Source organism: Leuciscus leuciscus, assembly GCF_965113295.1.
Source record: "Leuciscus leuciscus genome assembly, chromosome: 20".
Taxonomy (NCBI): Eukaryota; Metazoa; Chordata; class Actinopteri; order Cypriniformes; family Leuciscidae; genus Leuciscus; species Leuciscus leuciscus.
The window spans coordinates 21615221-21638405 of NC_138744.1; the positions used below are offsets into that span (position 1 = coordinate 21615221).

Sequence of the window (23185 nt, forward strand, 5' to 3'; positions counted from 1 at the left end):
TCTCCCTGCCTGTCTGTCTCCTTGGTTCTGCACTTTGTCTGATTGCAGGCGTTTACAGACTGCATGTCCCATCAGGCTTTTAAACGGCCCTCTTCATAATTGCTCTGTCATTAATTCTGAGGGAAAGTAAAGGCGCCAATAAATTGTGAGCAGTGGTGGTCGATAAGTCCTGAAGAGAGAGAGAGAAAAAAAAGGACACCGAGAGGGAGGGCGAGGTAAACGAGGGGGTCTGGAAAACATCTGTGATATTCCACTACAGAGCATGCAGGCTAATTCTGTCATTTTATGCATGTGTGTGTATCACATGCCAGTGGCAGCCCGTCTCAGATTTAAGTTCTCATTTCGAACATTATAGATGCTCAAGCCTCAAACCAAACCCAGCAGGTTTGACTTTCTATCGTTCTATACAAACTGAGATCATCTATAAATTAGTGCCGGTAATTCAACTTCACCACTTACATGACACCTTGTCACTTCAATGTCATTTCTATCCATACTGTTTTGTTTTCTCTGTCCATTTGAGGCAGGGGAAACAAAGGCAGTGCTGGCAGTAGTAACAGGCTAATATTGGCTACAGAGGGCAGCTGACCGGCTGCCTCCTGTATATTTAGCTCAGGGCCAATACATGGGAGAGGTGTAACAGACATTGGCTGGCATTCACTTCTCCTAAAGGCGTGGATCTAGAGTGTGTGAGAGAGAGAGTGGCAGGGAGAGAGAGGAGTAGTGCGGGACTGCCTCAGATCACTCCTCGGTGCTATTGGAGGTAGACGGCAGCCGGCAGCATGATTCTGTTCTCGCTTGGACTATATTTTCAACTCCTCTGCTATGTGTCGTCATTCTCTTACGTGGAGAACATTTTCCCTCTCCCAACAGGTAAGACATCACTCTCTTTTGCACATGTTTGGAAGGTGCTGATATTAGGGGTTTTCTCATACAGAAGGAAGTTTGTTTGCACAATATGCAGCATAAGCTTGTTTGACTAACTTGGTATTTTCATGAATCATGCAAATTAAATAAATGCATTTGCAGAATATTCATAACTTGACTTGGGTTGCACTGCAAGTTATGAGATGTTGCCCTGATTTTGCAATCAATTTCCCCACAGGCATCAATGAATTATCTCTGGTTATTATCTCTAATGGCAAAATGGCAGTGTTTCAGTTTTGTCGGCCAATACTGCAGTGAAAAGTTTAATTAGGCAAGTGCTTGTTTTTTTTGCAAAGTTAACAGATTTTTTTGTACTTTATATTTTAATGTACTGTGATACATGTATATATGGTCACTTTTTTTCTCCTGCACAGCAATAACACACACACACATATATAATATATATATATTCAACACTAAAGTCACACTTAATGTATGAATATCATTGCATTATATACAACATATCAAAGCAAGTACCATTTATTTTAAATAAAGACAGATTATACATATTCAAAAGACAAATTAGGTTGATAAAACAATACATATACTGTTGAAAAAGTAATTTTCAAATGTAAGTGGATCCTAGTAAATACAATGAACTGCATTTATTTAGTACACATCTTTTTCATCAGCACCTGACCAATTAATACTAGCACTTACCTTTTCTTTTCTTTTCTATTCTATACTATTCTATTTGTTTTGTTTAAAAAAATAATAAATAATAATAATAACCTTGCTATGTGTACTGTGCTAGACTAACTGAGACTTGTTACAGCACTTGTATACTGTTTCCCTCTTGTTGGTCTGATTGCTTCTATTGTTCTCCTCATTTGTTAGTCGCTTTGGATAAAAGCGTCTGCTAATGTAACTGTGAACTTGAGGTGAACTGACTTCATAGAATCTCTTAAAATCACCTTGACGCCAGTTGATGAAGTCATCATAAATGCCTTATTTCTTAGAAAAGCTCTAGCGTCATGTGTTTGCAGATAAATCTTTAAATATCCAGTAGTTTCAGGAATGAATGGCCTTTCGTTACTCTCTTATCCACATGATAACTATCATAGCTGTCATGTGTGTCAGTCTCTTTTTTCCAAAACAGTGGTGTGAAACACTGTTCCGCTGACCCACGTGTCTGTTGACTTGTTCCTCATGAACCTCATTTCCCCGCATCTAGATCTCCAGTTGCTGGAAACCAGAAAGAAATTCAACCCCTGCTGTTTACTGAGTCCACCTCCGCCCCCTCTCTTCCCTCCACCCCCTTCACTGTGGCGGCCAGGGTCTCTGGTGAGTCCTGACACATGACTGCTGATCCAGCACCTGAATTTGATGTAGGTTCCCGGTCAAGGGTTACATCAAGGGTTCAGAGTGTGAATAAATACATTAAGTTCGTCCCCATGACAACAACAGCTGTGTCTACATCACTTTGATAAATAAATGCAAATAAAAGTCAAAAGAGGTTTGTGATTGCCACTGAAGCTGCAAAGAGTGTAACTATTTATTTAAAAAATTTTCATTTCCATCATATTTCTCAGATGTTATTTTACGTGACTTGTCTTATAGACGGAGACTGGTGTTACACCAAATGAGGGGGACTCAGAAGAGAAGCACAGTCCCACAACCCACACATGTTCCCCAGGGCCTCCAGGACCTCCAGGACCAGCAGGACCTCCTGGCCCTCAGGTATGTGCTTCAAATGTGATATAATGTTGAGGACGAAACCATAGGCCAGATAATATGAAATGTCATATCTACACAGATAACTATGAAACAAGCAACTTTAAGACGCATTCACATACAGTACATTTTTTGTCACAAAGACTGGCAAGTTTTTAAAATAAAACAACGTGACTGTAATCAACTCAAATCAGCGAAAATCTGTTGTTGTTTGAAGGCTAGTTTGATTTTTACACTGTTTGAATGGCAAACACTGTGTACAAGAACTAGAGGGTATATGAGGGTATACAAAAGGAAAAATCTTGTTTAGATTCCTAAAATGTACTCTTGGTTTTGGTTCTATTTATTTGGTTTTGAAAAACTTTGATAAAACGGTTAGTTCTAGTCCTTGATTCTAATCGGATGTCATGTAACTATCATATAAATTATCATGAATATAAATATTATTGTTGGTCGCACCACGTTACTTTTTTCTAATTGGTGAACAGAAATTTGTCATCATTTTCAAAAAAATAATAAACATTTGTCAAAGAAAATCATAAATTCTTAATTCTCAATTAATCTTTATGCTTTTGCAGTCATGAAAACAGTCCACAGGAGAAAACCAAAGCAAAGATAATACTGGACAATGAGTAAAACTAAACTGAGGGTTTAAAAACAGGAGAAAACAAACTGAACAAGAAACAGGTGCACAAAGCAATCAGTAACCATGGCAACAAATATTGAATGAGAACTTCAAACTTAGGGGTTATTTACACACTGTTTTCAACTAAAAATGAAAAAAACGTTCATTTACACGTCAATGGCGCTTTGGAGGCCTCAAAATGCAGACTTTTGAAAAGGGGTTTCAAAACGATACCGTTATCATCTCAGTGTAAAGTACAAAAACGTGAATCTGTGGAAACAGTGACGGAATGCACATGTGTATTACGTGTTCAGTCTATAGGCACGCGCATTTGGTGCGAGTGTCCTGTAAAAGAATGTGTATGTGCGCAGGTGCGTAGTCTATTTAAAAAGTGACAAAGTGACATTGCCAACTACTGGCCTGGCAGCATAATACAGCGTTTGTAGTCGTTTTTGCGGACCCGTTTGAACGGGGATTGTTGTAACAATGTCGTCATTTGTACCAAGAAAAAACCTTTCCGTTTTTAGTACATTGTTGTCGTGTAAACGTACCTTAAAACACACTGAAACTAAATAAAACCCTTACAAATACTCATGACAGTTGTATCAGCGTGACATTTGTTTCTTTATGAATTTTTATTCAAAAATGTAAAACTTGCTCATCATAGAAAAATGTTATTCGAGTCAATGTAATTTTTATGTATTTCTGAATAAATTAATAGATCTGAATAAAACAAATCAGCATCATGTCATTGACACATACGCTATGTTTACCAGTACAGACTCTGTCAAACTCAAATGTTAAGTATTTATTCATAAGTAATAACAGCAGTCACAGGCAAGTTTGTTGAGGGTTGCGTAGTTGGTGTAGGTGCTTCAAGGAAGCTGAGTATTGGGTTGTCACAATGGTCAGTTCCAGCTCTGTAATTAGCCTTCATAACCCTCTCAGCAAGTGAGACCCGTGTGAGTTCCCCAGACATCTTTCTGTAGTGACACGGATGTGACCAGTTTGGCCCCCCACGACACAGCAGGCCATTAACGCTCCACATTTAGAGCAGATGGAAATAGACCTTTTTCCATTGCCAGTCTCTGCTCCATCGTGCCATTCTTAGAAACAACCCCAAGAGAGACACACAGACACTCGAAGCCCCAAGAGAGAGTTCACCCCTTCCCTGCAAGTTCACTCTGAAAACAGTTTGATCCCTGTCATAGGTTTTCAATTATGTGGTTAATATTATTGTGATTGTCGGCCAGGAAGACTTGGTCAAAATAACTGTAATAGATACTTTGGCTTTAGACTATGATATTACCTGAAATTGCACAACGTTTTCTATAAGGTTTTGTAATGTCTGTGTTATGATCAGGGTCCTGCTGGACTGCCAGGACCAAAGGGACCAAAGGGAGATAAGGTACGCCTCATGCTTATGCAAATATACATATCTAAGTGATCCAGTGAGGTTAGGAAACAAATAAGATTGTATTATTATTATTATGGTATCACTTTATTTTACAGTCTTTTTCAGAATACATATTATGTATTTATTATAGTAATTATAATAACTGGCCAATAACTAGGTACTGACCCTGAACCTACCCCAAAACCTAACCTATATTACTTATATTACCTGATGTTACTTATATTACACATACTGTAATTTTTTCTTTTTCTTTTTCTTCTTCCACTTTAAAAAATGTTCTGGGTTCTAACGACAGCATCTGTGACATTCTGTTAATTACTATGAACAATAATTTCTCTCAGTGTCTAAAAACGAACAAAAATCACACATCTAGGATTAGATGCATGACAAGAGTTTAAAAATTGGATAACTTTGCACAGACAATGTTTGTAAGCAAATTCTCTCACAGTATTTTTATGTTTTTTTTTAATACCATTAACATTATGACTTGCCCCATAGTCTTCTATTGTAAGTACATTACTATGAACACAATTTTTGCTTGTTTTTCAAACTGAGGGATGGGTTAGAATAATTGGTAACAATTTATTTTACAATGTCCTTGTTACACGTTACATGTAGTTCTTATAGTAATTAATATAAATTGTGAATTATATGCAACCAATCAAAACCACATCCTAATTCTAACCCTAAAGTAAGTACATGTAGCTAATTATTATTATTATTACTCAATACTTAAATGTATAATTACACTGTAACAAGGACATCTTAAAATAAAGTGTAACTGAATAATTTTCTGTGGTAATTATTATCATGCCAAAGATGCTGTAAATGGCAACCTTGTGGATTCCTTTAATTCACATGGCAATCCCTGCTATGTGTTTAAAAGGATAGTTCATTCTTATGTAACTCATTCTCATGTTACTCCAAACCTTTATTACCTTCTTCTGTGGAACACTTAAGAAGATATTTTGAAAAATGTCTCAATGTTTTCTGTACATGAATGTTAATGTAGTCCAGTGTTGTTTTGAACCCCAATGACTTGCATTGTATGGGCAAAAACAGATTCTTTACCCTAATAATTCACCCAAAAATAAAAGTTCTGTCATCAATTACTCACTCTCATGTCATTCCAAACATTACGAAACCCGTAAGACTTTCGTTCATCTTCGGAACTCAAATGAAGATCTTTTTGATGAAATCTGAGAGCTTTCTGTCCCTCCATTGACAGCTACGCAACTACCACTTTGACACTTCAAAAAGTTCATAAAGAGATCGTAAAACTAATCCATGTGAATCGAGCTTTATATGATGAACAGATTGAATTTAGGCTTTAATTCACATTTATACATTCATCAACCCACACATCAGTTATGGTAAACGGAAGCTTGAGCATGTTCGCTTGTAGCGAGAGAACCAATGAGATTCATTCTCGTGTTACGCAGCACGTTGAGCTTCCTCACGAACCAATGAGGTTCATTCTCGTGTTACGCAGCACGTTTGAGCTTCCTCACGAACCAATGAGGTTCATTCTTGTGTCACGCAGCACGTTTGAGCTTCCGCAAGAACCAATGAGGTTCATTCTCGTGTTACGCAGCACATTTGAGCTTCCTCACGAACCAATGAGGTTCATTCTCGTGTTACCCAGCACATTTGAGCTTCCTCACGAACCAATGAGGTTCATTCTCGTGTTACCCAGCACATTTGAGCTTCCTCACGAACCAATGAGGTTCATTCTTGTGTCACGCAGCGCGTTTGATCTTCCGCAAGAACCAATGAGGTTCATTCTCGTTTTACGCAGCGTGTTTGAGCTTTCGCAAGAGGTTTGTTCTTGTGCGTCAAGCAGGTTCAGTTGAGCCTCTGTTTATGTTTGCTGATCCATTGTTTATATGTGAATAAAAGACTACATTAAATCTGTTCATCATATAAAGCGATTGAGTCTCTTTATAAAATTTGGACTAAACCACTCAATTCAAATGGATTAGTTTTATGACCTCTTAATGAACTTTTTGAAGCGTCAAAGTTGTAGTTGCGTAGACTGTCAACGGAGGGACAGAAAGTTCTCAGATTTCAAAAAGATCTTTATTTGTTAAACGAAGATGAACGAAAGTCTTACGGGTTTGGAATGACATGAGGGTGAGTAATTCATGACAGAATTTTAATTTTTGAACAATCCCTTTTAAATATGTACTTTTGTGTTCCACAGAAGATATATAGGTTTACAGTTGCTGAATAAATAATGACAGAATTTTCATTTTTGGATGAACTATTCCTTTAAGTCAATGACACTATCAGAACAAGACTGTATATATTGTGCAAAACACTGATGGACTGACTCCGTTCTTATTTCCTCCTCCCTTCCTCTGTGTTGCCAGGGTGAAATTGGAAGACCTGGACAAAAGGTGAGACTTAATGTCCTCTACTTTCCAATAAGTGGATTTGCCAAAAGAACAATGAATGAGAGATGCACACACATACACTTTCACAACTGCAGCTGGGTGGAATTCAAAGCAAGCGCAACCTTGACACAGATACGCAGGTCACATGTTTCCACATGATCTTCTGTATGTATAAGCAGCGGAGTGCTTAAACATCAGGGGCCGCTTATGGTCACCCTCATTAGGTTCAATCCACAATGGAACATCCCCATGGCTCCTATCCCACAATGTGATTTGTGGCTTGTGTGGTTTCCTGGAAGGCATTTGGGACCAGAGTCAGTAATACCTACTGCGGTTAAACCGAGAAGCCACTAAACCACTGCGCAGGGATCTGGGTGTGCTGGTGCATTGTTTTACTCCAGGCAGGCACTGAGAGTAGAGTGCTACTGCTGTAGGAAGCTTTGCAGCATTGCATAGTAATTTCGCTTAGTGCTGGGGCAGCCCAATAAATCATTCGCTCTCCCACAATCCCCGGCTTCTGCCCTTAGCACATAATTTAATTAAAGCCAGGAGACTGATGGGGTTTGGTTTAGTTTGCTCTCTCTCTCTCTCTCTCTCTCTCTCTCTCTCTCTCTCTCTCTCTCTCTCTCTCTCTCTCTCTCTCTCTCTCTCTCTCCTGATGGCTGTTTTGTCCCTCAGAGCACTCAGAAGACACGTTGTCCTCACCTTGTTCTTATTGCTCTGTGTGTGAGGAGACAATCATCTTTAGGTGTTAAAAGGAACATAAGTCATAACACCTAGGATAATACTCAATAGAATCGTAAATAGTCCATTACATTTGTGTTCTTTGCATTTGGACATATGCCTGCCTCAATTACATTTCTGATTTACTGTATCAGTGCTGTTATCGTTAACGACTGTTTTTGGCGAAGACCAGCTGTTACATCCAGATCGGATTCAGAATGGTGATCAAAACATAAATGGAGTAGATCGAGTCCATCAACTCTCCTAATGCTTTGCACTGTCCTATAGCTGGTTCTGGGTCGACATTTCGTTCAGTAACATTAGGCAGTTTTGATTTATATGCTGTTTATTATTGATGATCGCGATATTTTACATATGCATCTGCTTACATATGATATCGCTTGTTTCTGCTTCCTCTTCACGTGTCTTTTGATCAGGAGATTCTGTACTATTTCAGAAGATGTGTAATAGCGCCCCCTACCGTATAACAGTGAAAATACGTGAAGATGGTGGGGAAAGAGTTAAAGTCTATTTAAACTCAAATTGGTATACCTTACACACGGTGTGAAATGGAAGTTGTGCTAGTCTTTTTTTCCCTATTGTGATGTATATCCGAGTGAAACGGTTTCATAAACAAGAAATGTAGGGCGGGACTTGATTTTGTCCATCAGGAATTGATTGGACAGTTGTGGTTTGCTGTTACTGTGATGTCATGTGAGTGACAGCTTGTCCCACCCTTGAACTGAGAGAAACAAGAAAGAGGGAGGGGAAGTTACTTTGATTAAAGTTTACAAGGGCACAGGAATTTAAAAATAAAATAATGATGGGCACGGATAAATCATTTATAATAAATACTGCAATATTCCATATAAAAACAAGAACTGTCAGTTTTGACATCATGGTGACTTTAAAGGTGCTTTACAAAACAAAAAGCTCTCATCCTGCTTTCTGATTGGTCAATACAGCATTTCATCAGTGCTAAAATCCACAATATAAGTACTGTTGTATCAGGACCATATTATCAAGCAGAAAGATGCTACTTAATGAATTTACTTAATAAAATTAAGTTTTAATGAAAATCTGTCCTAATCAATTTTGTTATGCGGTAACTGTGCCGAGGCACTGAATTAGATGGCCTCCCATCCAAAACCTGTGCACTAAAGATATGTCAGCCAAAACAATCTCAGCAAACCTGATCATGCAAAATTATTGACATTTAAGACAAGACCACTTTCCCAGGACATCCATTTCAGTGAAATCTGAATGTCGCTAAAGTTAAATGTTTAACTTTGTGTGCTAGATTCATAGCTTTTATGTGTTACAGGGGCGCACTGGCCCTTCTGGTCTCCCAGGGCGACAGGGACCAAGCGGATGGCAAGGACCAACTGGGCCTAAAGTGAGTAATTCATTCCACCCTCATGTGAACACAATTCCTGATGATTCTCTTTACAGAAGGCAGGAACTAACTTGAAGTAGATACACATTTGTCAGGATGAAAAAGCAAATATTCTGTATCTCAAAATATTGTAGAATCTAAAACATTTATTTACCTACATACTGTGAATCTGCAATATTTTTTTCATAAAACTTTTATGTTTAACATAGCCTACTGTAAATTAACATTCAAAGATTTGGGGGTCAGTAACATTCTTTTATGTTTTAAAAAAAAATACTGCATATTAATACACATAAACAAAATACAGTAAAAAACAGTAATATTGTGAAATATTATTACAATTTAAAATAACTATTTTTTAAAATATATTTTAAAATGTAATTTTAAATTGTAATAATATTTCACAATATTACTGTTTTGAACTTTATTGATGATCAAATATATACAGTCTTGGTGAGCATAAGATACTTTTTTTTAAAACATAAAAGAATGTTACTGAACTCAAATCTTTGAATGTTAATTTACAGAAGGCTTCCTGTTTCCTGTTTCTAGCTTTGTGGTCCCTGTCTAGTTCTTTTGGTTCCCCTTGTTTCTCTATCATAATTTGCACCTGTGTCTTTTTATATAGTTCGCCTGTCTGTGTTTTTAAACCCCACTATTTCCTGTATTGTATTTGTCGATGATGTCCTCGGTTCTACTTCTGTGATTCCTGGTTTCCTTGTGCTTGGATTATTGTTTAACTAAATGTGTTTAGATCCTACTGTTAGAGTTTTGCCAGTGTGACCGAACCTTGTGACACATTTGCAGTGAATGCTATGTGTTTTAACAGGGGGAGAAAGGTGACCCTGGGCTGATGGGCATGCCAGGGGCAAGAGGAACAATTGGACCCAAGGTCTGGACCCAACGTCCTGAATTAGTATTGCTATAGTCATAATGTCTTGTCATATGGACACAGAATAATGTGCTCTGTGTGTTATTAATGTTCATTTCTTTCATGCAGGGCTTCCCTGGACATAAGGGAGAAAAAGTGAGTTACGTCTCTGAAGCCACTATAATTCATCATTCAATTAATTCTTTCACTTTTTTCCCTGTTGTTCATCAAATGACCCTTTTCATCTTGTAAATGATTTAATGTCACTGGGGTTTTGATGTTGTCCTGCTAGGGTTCACATGGTTTCAGAGGTGAAATTGGCTTAAAGGGTGACAAGGTAAGTTACCAGAGTACTTGTGTTGCAATACAAGTTTGAATCGGTCTAAACCATAATTCATTTTTGTACAAAGACTGCATCTTTCTCTGTTTCAGGGATCAATTGGTCTTCCTGGAATGCTTGGGCAAAAGGTGCTGAAAATATTACTATGTTTTTATCCTTTCATAATATTACAGGATTATGCTAGAGGAGGTTATACTGGTTAACTGTATATGCTGTATTACATAATATATTTTATAAGTTATGGTACATTTAGTATTATTTAGAATAATGCAGTGGTCTATTTCTATTGGTAACAATAAGGTCCCATTAGTTAACATTAGTTAATGCATAACATTAACAACAAAAATGAGCAATTCAATTGTTTACAGTATTTATTCATTTTTGTTAACGTTAATTAATAAAAATGCAACTTACTACTTTTAATAAGTATTATTACTTATTACTTTAGTAAATGTTGAAATTAACATTTAACTAAAATTATTACATGCAAAAAGTATTTTTCATTGTTAGTTCATGTTAACTAATGGAGTTAAATAAAGTTAACAAATGGAACCTTATTGTAAAGTGTTTTTTTGGGTGAACTAACCCTTTAATATAGTATTATATAATTTAAAAATTCTTTCTCAGGGTGAAATGGGCCCAAAAGGAGAACCTGGAAGCTCAGGGAACAGGGGACCCACCGGCCGTCCAGGAAAAAGGGGAAAGCAGGTGATTCATCCTTAAGCACATAATAGCAACATGATAACAAAGCTAAAGCATTGGAAATAACTGACCATTATCATTGATTTCTGATGCAGGGCTCAAAAGGTGACAGTGGTGCAATTGGACCCATGGGACCTGCAGGCCCTCAGGGGGTCTCTGGTCACCCTGGCCCTCCTGGTTTGCCCGCCTCAGGTATTATTTTACATACAAGTATCAGATCTCAAATCTCTGAGGAAGGAAACTTTCCTAGGGAAATTACATGAACATTTTAGAACAATTACAGTATCGTTCAAAAGTGTGGAGTTGGTATGTGTTTTTTTTTTTGGTGCAATGTTTTTGAAGGCTGCATTTTATTTGATCAAAAACACTCATATAAATGTAATTTGTTCCTATGATGGCAAAGCTGAATTTTGAAAACAGTTCTGTTTAATGTTGTGGAAACCTTGATACTTTTTTTTTTCTAAACCACAGCATTTATTTTATATATTTTTACTAAAAGTCTTTACTGTCACTTTTGATCAGTTAAATATATCCTTGCTGAGTAAAATTATTAATTTAAAAAAAGATCAGTTACTGATGTGTTTACTCAAAAAGAACTTACTGACTCCAAATCTTTAAATAGTGTATTGTATGATTAATGGTACTTTTTTCATTTACCATTTATTTATTTATTATTTAAATGTATTTATATTTTTTACTATTTTACTTCTGAGTTATTAGTTTGAGGATCACATGATGATATTGCAGCATTAGCTATTGCCATGTGCAGATGGTGAAGCACATGATCTTAAATCACCTCAGGAAATCCCACCACTGGTCTATTTAGCTTCAGAAGCAACCTGATCTCCGGCTGAAACAGAAGCCCCAAAGGTGACTAAAGCCATGACATCATGTCCTCAACTGATGGCCGGAGCGGCCAAGCTTTGCGCAGAATCACAAACATTATGTCATCACTTTATTCACAGCACAGCTGCTGTCTTGTTTTGGTTTCTGTGCTTATTAACTCAATTGCTTACTCTTCATGATAGATGAGGGCCAGGTTTAGTAGCTCTTAAAATCACTCCATTACTTTTGCATCACATGGAGGGACATTTATGTTGTTTACCTCTCCTCCAGGACTGTACATGGTAGGACAGAAAGGAGAGAAGGGACAATCTGGCAGCCCAGGCCGCTGCGGATGCAATAGCCCCTCGAGTGTCAACCCCTCCTTTGACCAGCACTTGCACCGGGGCATCTATCCCAGAGTGCCAGCGGTAAGCCACCAATCCAGGCACGGTTTACAAACTAAGCCTGAATATTACCAGATATCTGTGCGCCTATGGCAAGCCGTTTTAACTTTTATTCTTTTTTAGGATATGAATTGTTGATATCAACAATTACATTTTTGATATCAACAATTACATTTTTGGATATCAAAAATGTAATTGTTGATATCAACAATTTAATTGTTGATATCTGTAATTATATTTTCACTAGTGAAATGTCACCATAGGCTGCCATTTAAAGCAGCACTCAGTAGCTTCGGGACTTCTTCGCTGTATTCTCGCTTTTTGCTCGCAGGTTTCTCTCTAGAGCTCCCCCCACAGCTTCGGAATAGATATTTGACAACACTGGTGTCTGAGAATCACCAACGAGTTTTTACAACAGAGGCTATAGATCAACGACATCAAAGCAGATGGGACATTCTTTAAAACGTCTTCTTCATTCCGGTTCGGACAGCGTGAGGGAGCGCAATAATGACAGCATTTTAGCAGATTTCTTTTGGCCGTAAAGCAATTGTTTACATCGCGAGACCTGATATCACGCGAGACTTCCTGACGCAGCGGCCGGCGGCCCGCCGGCTCAAAGTTGCAAGTGCGGATTTTCTGCTCACGGGCACCAGGGGGGTGCGAAACGACCACCATTCAACCCGAAATAAGTAATATAACCATTCCAATGACTCCGAAGCTGTTCAGTTAAGGTAAAAAAAGTTACTTAGTTCACCTTTAAAATCAATTGTTGATATCAATAATTCAATTCTCACTAGTAGAAATGTCTATTCTTGATATCAACAATTGAATTGCTACTAGTAAAAATTTTCATTTTTGATATCTAAAATGGCTTTCTTACTAGTAACAATCACATTCATGATATCAGAAATTAACATTGTCACTAGTGACAATGGAATTGTTGATATCAAGAATAGACATTTCAACTAGTGACAACTGAATTCTTGATATCAAAAATAAAGGTTTTAATAGTAAGAATTGTATTTCTGATATGTGAAATTGGAATTTCAACTAGTAAGAAATCAATTATTGATATCAACAATTGATTTTGAATAGCAGTCTATGGTGACATTTCACTAGTGAAAATACAATTACAGATATCAAGAATTATAGTTTTTACTAGTTGAAATTCAATTGTTGATATCAAGAATTAGCATTGTTACTAGTGGAAATGTAATTGTGGATATCAAAAATAGCCATTGTTACTAGTAAAAATCTAATTCCTGATATCAATAACTGTCATTTTAACTAGTGAAAATTGAATTGTTGATATCAAGGATTCATATCCTGGAAATGAATAAAAGTTAAAACGGCTTGCCATATGCGCCTCACTGGATCGATTGTTTTTTGTATGATGTTCAATCTAGGACCTTCATTTTTTTTTTTTTTTGTCCAACGTTCAGACATTTGGTGATATTTAATGTCTGTTGCAGATATTTGTGGTGAATAACGAGCAGGAGCTGAACCGCCTTCAGACCGACAACGCTTTGGCGTTCCGTAAAGATCAGAGGGCGCTTTACTTCAAAGACACTGATGGCTGGATGCCAATTCAGGTGCCAGTCAATAAACAAAATCCAAGTTTTTTTGACCTTGGATGCATGTAAACCTATTGTAGGAGACCTTCAAAACAAAATTAGGTCCCTTTAAAATAGCATAAAAGGGGCACTTTAATAGTTTTACACACTTAGTGATTTTAGTCTCCAAGGTCTGTAAAAGACTCTTTCATTCCAGTTAACGCCGTTCCAGTCGATGGAGCGGGATCCTGACCAGGACGGTTTTTGTGGAGACCGCATTGTGCAAGTGGAGAACGGAGAGGAGTGTGATGACGGAAATAAGGTGGTCACAGATGGCTGTGTCAGTAAGTATCTGGTTGAAACAGCAGAGTTCCAACTGACAGCTTATTCTCAACAACATTCTGTTATGCTGTTTAACTTGAGAGTGAGTTCTAAAATGGGAACGCAAGAATAATCGGGTCCTGTACAGCAAGCCGAGAATAACACCTTCATTCAGTAGTCACCCAAACAAATGCTCTCCTAATTCATTACACGGCGCTCTGGAATACTACATTCTGATTGGTCGATCACTGCATTCTGCGGTCAAATATTTGAGTACAATGACCTCTAAACTGCACAACTGGCTGTTGTCCCAGGCATTCGATTTCATACACAGCTGTGCTACCACTCGTATCGCTCTGTGGTCTCTGGGTTCTCATTAAATAAAATAATCTACCTCAAATCAATATTTGATTTTCATTTATTCTATTTATTTTGTGTGCGGTGTAAAAAGATGGATAATGTACAGTTGGTATGTCTGCGTTTATAACAGACAGATTCATTTAAGAGACAGATTTTAAAAAAAAATCACAATTTGTCTTTAACGTAGTTTAAAGACAATTTACTTGAAAACTTAATTAACGGTAACAAACTACATTATTTGGTCTACATTATTTCAGTTAAAGAAATGTTGTTGTTGTTGTTGTTGTTGTTGTTTTTACTGTAAATTGAAGGTCAGTCTGTAAATATTTTTACAGTAAAGTTCTGCTGCTGTTTTTTTAAATATTTTTTTTATATATATATATTTTTAGTGTATGTTTCTCATTCTTTCTTTCCCTCTTTCCCAGAGTGCAAATTTGCATATTGTGGAGATGGATATCGCTATGAAGAGGCAGAGGAGTGTGACGGAAAGGATTTCGGCTTTCACACATGCAGATCCTTTTTGCCTGGGTAAGACATTTCAAGCCAATATAAAAAGAGTTCAAAAAGGCTAAAATCCCATTGAATATGTAAGGACGAACAAAAAATATATAATTATAATTGATTTTATTGGTCCCTTCGAAGGTCAGCAGCAAAGACATTGGTTAATAAAGTGATATTAAATACATAAAGTATATTTGTGTTTCTTTAACATATTTAATTATTACAGGTTTGCGGCTTTATTCATTTTGAGGAATACTGAATCTGTGCAAGTGAGATGAGTCAATGGATGTTCACATTTAGTCTAGAACTAGAGGAGAGGTGTCAGTCAATAAATGGGAAAACAGTCACTTTCGTTACTTATTTCAAAAAAAATTTAAAAAGCAATGCGTTTACTAGTTACTTGGAAAAAGTAATCTGATTACGCTACTCACATTACTTGTAAGGTAATGGTTAATACATATTAGTTAAAGACAATTTATTGAATATTACTGTATTATTTTTTTTACTGAATATTATACTCGATCACAATGTTATATTAAAGTAATATTTTAAAATAATTTAGTTTGGATTAAAAACCCATACAAAAATAAAGGAACACCCCATGGTCCTTGGAAAAAGTAGACTATAATAGTTGACAAAATGTCCAAACAATATTAATGTCCATCTTTCTGTCCACAGATCTTATGGACATCTCAAATGCACAGCTGACTGTTTCATTGACTCAACAAACTGCAAGTATTTCACATGAGGACACAAGAAAGCAGTGTCTCAATTCAACTGGCGAGATCCGTATAAACAACGACACTGAACACAGTAGATTCAGCAGATAAACTGAGAGTAGAAATCATTGAGGGATTTATCACAAACACATTAGCTGAACTCTTTCTTGACATGATGCTCTGAGGCCACGTAGCTCACTCGGGAAAGGAAAGCTTGGCAAAGCCATGGTTCTGCTCGCGCTCTTAAGAACTCTAACAGGACTTCAGACACCAATATCCATTCATTCAGCCTCTGCTGCCTGCTGCCCGGCCCTGGCTCGACATTTGGCCAGTGTGGTTGGCAAGAGGAATCAAGCGAGTTGGGTGTCCTTGGAGCTGGGTAAAAGACTCCTCAATACCTCAAAGTACTGTAGTACTGTTTCAGAGGAAAGCCATTTTCTCCTGGTCCACCCCACCTTCCCTTACACAGGGTGCTCTGTATGTGGAATGCAATGTGACATTGTTACTATAGTATTTTGCATGAGGCTGAGATTGCAGTAACGTGTCAGCAGAGATCATTACCAAGGCATGTAACTGAGAAAAAGCTCATATCTTTAATTGTAATAATATGTAGGCTTAGACCAAACTGGTGCTTGGCCCTGGAAGAATCCTAATAATTTAACTATCTTAACACTGATGTACATTAGGATCAGTACAGCTTTGCATACTGGGTCCAAAATTAACCTGTTGCCATACAGCTCAACAGTGGGTATATTGCAAAAAATTTAAGATTCCAAAAAAAAAAAAAAAACTTTGGCTCCCAAAAATTATATTTAGCTTTTTAATTGACAAATGTCAGAATGGCTATAAAGATGGTGGTTCAGAAGTGCTTCAGTCCATTGCATGCATCCGACTTTCGCTTTCAGTACACACTTCGATTTAATTCGAACATAACCAAAAAATTATTCACGGTTCAGAGAGGGAGTCACTTGTAAACTCAGTAACATCTCTGAACGATTCACTGACTTGGTCTTCAAGCAAATTCAAGGCTGGGTCATAAATTCTTTTGAATGACTCCATAAAAAGAACTGGTCCATATTGCATTATGGGCGAATTTCAAAATGTGTTTTTGCGCCCTTGAAGGGCACTGTGGGAACTTTACTATAAGGTCTCATTTGTTAACATTAGTTAACATGAACACATTTTGAGCAGTATATTTTTACAGAATTTGTTCTCGAATCGGACATCACAGATCACGCTGTTCAAGAAACACCTTCTCGCACTCATACGAAATTATATCTGACAAAATCACACATTGAATCATATCAACTAGACTTTAAATTATTGTTGAAAAAAGGTACGTTTTTGTTGCATTTGCGACCATTTTACTCACCCTAATCTGAAACATTACATCTCACAACCCAAATGGCCAGTAAATCCATTTACTTACTCCCGTTTGGCGCATGGCAGGTGTTATTTTTGGACCCTGGCCATAGAAGTGACAATTTAATCGAAAAAAAGGTTGTATGAATGTACTTCAGCAGTAACCACAATAATACTACAATACTACTGATTGACGATACTTTATTACAGATGTTTAAGGTTAGAATACCCTCCTTTCCAGGCTCTCAGTATGTCTTGCTGGGTCACACTTAGTCTAACATTTCCATCATATCTCAGGAAACCACTTAAAGATATCCAGAACCTTTCCACCTCCATGTGTGGAGTAAGGTGCACATATTCCACAGTTTAGCCTAGTTCCACGCTGTTGTCTTGTGCTTCAAGAGCTTGCAGTCTTGAAGTAAAGCAAATACGGTTTATTTAGTAGGGTTATGAGTCTAAAGATCTTAAATTAGGGTGGAAAAACCAACCCAATCTCATGAGAAAAAGTAACTATTTTATGATCTGGCGATTTATTTTGAATAAATTCGTATGAAAACATACCCTTTTTAGAAAAAGTAACCATGTGAAGCTTCACCCGTAACCCCACATTCAAACCATACTGTCAATGGAGCGGAAGCAGCTCCTACGAAAATGTACGAATGGTACGTACAAATTCATATGAATTAGCTACCAATTTGCCAAAATGTAAAATAGTTCTGAATTGCCATGAGATTATGTTGGGAAAACCATACAGTATGTGAAGGCTCTACAGCTGTTATTGAACATTTTGTACTGTCTGCTATTGCAGGAGTAGCATTTTGCTGCTATTCAGGCTAAAGACTGTTGGATTAAGGCTGGACTGTTTATGTCGTTCCAAATGCTTTAAATTGATTCATATCCAGTGCCAAAGTCCAGTCTGAATATACCTCAGCATATATGGTGTGCTTTAGCCTTTGTGATTACAGGACCTGAGGTGTAGCATACAGCACTTACTTACTGTTATATTCAGTGAAACTTTGCTTAAGTACCTTTTTTTTTTTAATCAACTGTAAGCCAGTTTTCCATAAGCTATATGATGCATTTGCTACAGGAACCTCTTTGCTTACATTTCTGGGGTGATATTCCTGACTTATCTGTAGATTTCATGTAAAATATTATGGAAATAAGTGTCTTGAATGTGTTGTTCTGGTGCAACTGCATGTTCATCGTATACTCTTGTTAAAAAGAGCAAGATTGCCACATTTCGATACATTGATGGCCTATAACAGGGAGGCGTTTTTGGAGTTAAAGTGCATTAAGCTTATAACTGACTGTTATCCTTATACTGTGTTTGTACAAACTGAGAAAAGATGTTATAATATATTGCACAACAAACATACAAAAGAGACTGAATGTTTTGTCCTAGTGTAATTTGAAAGATGTTCTCAATATTAAAACATGTTTGATACTGTCCTGTAATCATGTTATAATAAAGCTTGAAAAGCTAACTTATCTCTGACCTTTATATTGGATCCATTAATTTTCTTCTCTTAAATATGGGAGAGGAAAAAATATTAGTGCTCATTGTCAATACAGATGTGAATATGGAATCAAAATGAACCCTATTTACTTTCTTATATTCCTGATAGTGTTCACAATTCATGCACGTAAAAAAAAAAAAAAAAAAAAAGATTGTTGCCATTTTCAGTCTGTACAAGTTGACACCATTTGCCGTGAATCAGAGCCAATCCGCAGATTTTGTCCAGTCAGAGTTGATCGATTTCACAGGAAATCGCGTAGTGTATGATGGGCACAGACTTTGATTTCTTAGCTTCAGACTATGATTCCATCTAACTAGAGGACATCAAGTATATTTGATATTTTTAGCCGATTTTAGAACACATAGGTGAATTCAAGTTGATTGTGCCACTTTTCCCAGTCATCTCAATGGCAAAAAGGGTCCCGATTAACCAGAATTTTGGTATACACTACACGACTTTTAAAATCCTGAAAAGATTTTGTAACACTCATAAACTTACAATATACACTAAACAAGTTGGTCCGATCACAACCCACACAGGAAATTGCACATCGTTGTTAGGAGTCATGTGACAAAAATGAAAACATGAGTTCCAAAATCAGCTCAAAATATCAAATGTTTGTTATTCTCTGACTGGATGGATTGATATTCTAAAGCAAAAAATAAATAAAATAATAATAATAATCTATGTGCCTATCACACAATACATGATTTTTCATGGGAAAACTTAACTATGTTACGAGGTGGCGATTTTGTATGAAATTGTATGAATTATACAAAAACGTACCCCTTAACATACCCGTTACTGGGGCGTAAGCAGATCATACGAAAATGTATGAATGAGATTCACAAATTCACACGGCCAATAATTCGCCAAATGTAAAATAGTAACGCATTGCCATGAGATTGTGTTGACTTTCTGTGAAATTTGTCAACTTTCGGCAATTTGCTCTGTCTTTTACTGACTTACCGCTGACTCGTCAAGACTGTAAACTGGGACAAAAGTCTTTTAATGTATTCCACCCTTTAGATTTTAGACACAATCTCCAGTTACAATTACAGTTGCTATTTTTGCGCCGCAAAAGAAAATTGTTTCAAACAAAGCTGACTGATTGACTCATAAAGATGAACCTGCACAAACACAGTGTGTCTTGCTCTTTTTTTCTTTGGTTCATTTTTTGGTTCATGTCATATGAAGGTTGATGTCTGTAAAACTTTTATGTTGCCATGCCTTCAGAGAATGTCGAACTTCTCTCATTGCTGTATATTTGATGAGTTGTAGCTGACGAAGCTTTGTGCTAGATCACAGCCAGACACAGTTAGATCAGCATTTCTGTGCTGAGTCTCTGGTTCTGCTGCTCACAGACTGTATATGTGGGCGTTTGGCCCGACAGTGATTGACAGTGTATTGATCACGGAGAAGACGGAAGGTGACAGAGAAAGATAAAAGGGATGCTGTCGACAGTTTTCAGGAAAGAAACTCTTTGTGCTGCCTGGAGAACAGACCATGGAGCCTGCAAAAGTCGTGAGCTGTGGATTTGGACTGGAATTTTTTAATTATGTGTGTGTGTGTTTATGTTTTTAAAGGTTGGCAGGAACCTCGAGCTTGGCACTGAGATTTTTGAAGATGGTTGTCGTTCAGTAACCATATTATAGAGCCATATCTTTACCCACTAATGTCATTACAGTAATTTGCCTGCAGATGAGCTAGGCAATATCTTACATATGCATTGCATAACAGAATCTGATTTTGAACTTTGTTGGGAACATGCCAGTATGAGACTATGAAGACGAGGCCACATGGAACAGGGTGTGAGGTGAGACCCTGTTGCATTTGTGGGGGCTCAAATGGGGTATTATTTAGCTATAGCTGCCCAGGACTTTCCATTACAGCTGAGTGGAAACTTTCTGATAATCCTATAGTCTGGAGTTTAAAATGTCTTGTTGAAATCCTAAGCTGTGTCCAAAATCACCCCCTATTAAGTGCACTATTTGAAGGTACAGCCATTGTAGTGATCCGGAACCAGGGGTGTTTCTAACCAAAAGTGTCCTCATATTTTGATACTTTTTTTGTGTATGTAATGTATCTTGAATGTGCGAGGCTTCCCGTGTCATTCGCTTCCAATTATTGTAGCTGCTTGATATTGCAAACTGGTACTTATTATATTATTTTAATTCATTATCATCTATCTATAAATAACAGAAACGTTTGTCTGTCTGTCTATGTGTCTGTTATTCGCATATCTCTCGAACCGTTAGTCCAATGGTTTTCAAACTTGACAGGTGTCTTGCTACGGGCACGAGTAAGTGCAGTGCCAAGTTTGACGTAGTTTGGATTAGAAATGCAAAATATATTGTTAAATATCGTCCCCTTGGAATTATAAGGTTCTATCTGATATTTTTGTCAAAATGTAGTTATTCACATATTCTTATTCTGTGACCACTTCTTTACATTATGTGATGTTGTTTTTTAAGTTTTATACATTTTGGAACTTTTATTTAGAAAATAAAAAGGTTCTTTCTACACAGTCGAATGGAATGCAAAAACTTTAAAGCTCAATATCTCAAAACTGCTCAGAACGCAGATAGAACCTTATAATTCCAAGGGGACGATATATCTTTAAAAGAAGCACACATTTGGCTTTTGCCGCTCTAGCCGCTGGCCACTCTCCCTCTCACACTGCACATTGAGTGAGCACAGCGCAGGACCAGAGACAGAGAGGGTCGAAGAAAGCAGCGGAGCTTAAGTAGCGTTTTCTCGGAGTTCACTGTGTAGCCTGCTCCCTGAATCGTCACGCTTATTCATTTGTGGATGTTAACTGAATCTGTAAGTCAGCTACACTGTTTATTTCTGAATATTATATTTTATTCTGGTGCGCTTAACGTTATCGCTACTGTGTAATAGTAGCCTATGCTATTCACCAATTAAACATATCCTATTCAATGCGTTTACAGTCTCTTTCACGGCCATCATTTGTAGTGGCCTATTCACAAACTGTTTGCTCAAGCGTAGCGTTTTCTCAGAGTTCACTGTGTAGCCTGCTCCCTCAATCGTGTAGTTAAATTTTCCATATTTATTGTATGTCATTATGTCAGTATCAGTATTTGCTATTCTACCATGCACAAATAAAAATTCATTAAGGGTTCATTAACCCTTTATGAAGAAATTTAAAACAAGGACGGTGACATCGCCCAGCATGGTGCAGCCGGGCCCCCACCCTGGAGCCAGGCCCGGGGTTGGGGCTTGTATGCGAGCGCCTGGTGGCCGGGCCTCCCCCCATGGGGCCCGGCCGGGCTCAGCCCGAAGGCAGGGGCCTTGACAACCCGATCCCTGGACACGGAAACTAGCTCTAGGGACGTAGAACGTCACCTCACTGGCGGGGAAGGAGCCTGAGATTGTGCGTGACGTTGAGAGGTACCGACTAGAGATAGTTACCCACACTCCTTGAGAGAGGATAAACTCTTTACCACTCTGGAGTTGCCCATGGTGAGAGGCGGCGGGCTGGTGTGAGTTTGCTTATAGCCGCCATGTGTTGGAGTTCACCCCGGTGAACGAGAGGGTCGTTTCCCTGCGTCTTCGGGTCAGGGATAGGTCTCTCACTGTCGTGTGCGACTACGGGCAGAACGGCAGTACAGAGTACTCCGCCCTCTTAGGGTCTCTGGAAAGTGCTCCGACTGGGGACTCCGTCGTTCTACTGGGGGACTTCAGCGCCCACGTGGGCAGCGTGATTGGGAGGAATGGCCCCCTGATCTGAACCCGAGTGGTGTTCTGTTATTGGACTTCTGTGCTAGTTACAGCTTGTCCATAACGAACACCATGTTCAAGCATAAGGGTGTCCATCAGTGCACGTGGCACCAGGACACCCTAGGCCGGAGGTCGATGATCGACTTTGTGGTTGTTTCATCCGACCTCCGGCCGTATGTCTTGGACACTCGGGTGAAGAGAGGGGCGGAGCTAACGTCGGCAGACCCAAACGTACTGTGAGGGTCTGCTGGGAACGTTTGTCCGAGTCCCTTGTCAGAGAGATCTTCAACTCCCACCTCCGGCGGAGCTTCGACCGGATCCCGTGGGAGTCTGGAGATATTGAGTCCGAATGGACCATGTTCTCCAACTCCATTGTTGATGCAACCGCTCAGAGCTGTGGCCGTAAGGTCTCTGGTGCCTGTCGAGGCGGCAATCCCCGAACACGGTGGTGGACACCGGAAGTAAGGGATGCCGTCAAGCTGAAGGAGACGACCTATCAGGCCTGGCTGGCTTGTGGGACTCCTGAGGCAGCTGACGGGTACCGGCAGGCCAAGCGGACTGCAGCCCGGTGGTTGTGGGACAAAAAATGCGGGCCTGGGAGGAGTCCGGTGAGGCCATGGAGAAGGAATACCGGTTGGCCTCGAAGAGATTCTGGCAACCTTCCGGCGCCTCAGGAGGGGGAAGCAGTGCCCTACCAACACTGCTTACAGTGGAGGTGGGCAGCTGTTGACCTCAACTAGGGATGTCGATTCAATTTCAAAGTCAATTTATTATAATTCTGACTCTTGTCTTAAATTGACTGCAC

The 23185-nt window shown here is 38.4% G+C and overlaps 1 protein-coding gene across 1 annotated transcript; it reads left to right on the forward strand.

Annotated features, from left to right (window-relative positions):
- The first annotated feature begins 110 nt into the window (after positions 1-110).
- On the forward strand, positions 111-18620 carry colq (collagen-like tail subunit (single strand of homotrimer) of asymmetric acetylcholinesterase). The gene is made up of 17 exons (XM_082150009.1): positions 111-873; positions 2102-2211; positions 2488-2607; positions 4590-4634; positions 7016-7042; positions 9087-9158; positions 9988-10050; positions 10159-10185; positions 10322-10366; positions 10462-10497; positions 10997-11077; positions 11167-11263; positions 12188-12324; positions 13773-13892; positions 14071-14197; positions 14960-15062; positions 15714-18620. Exons 1-17 carry the CDS (start codon positions 783-785, stop codon positions 15781-15783), a joined length of 1371 nt encoding a protein of 456 aa, XP_082006135.1. The 5' UTR covers positions 111-782; the 3' UTR covers positions 15784-18620.
- Positions 18621-23185: the final 4565 nt, after the last annotated feature.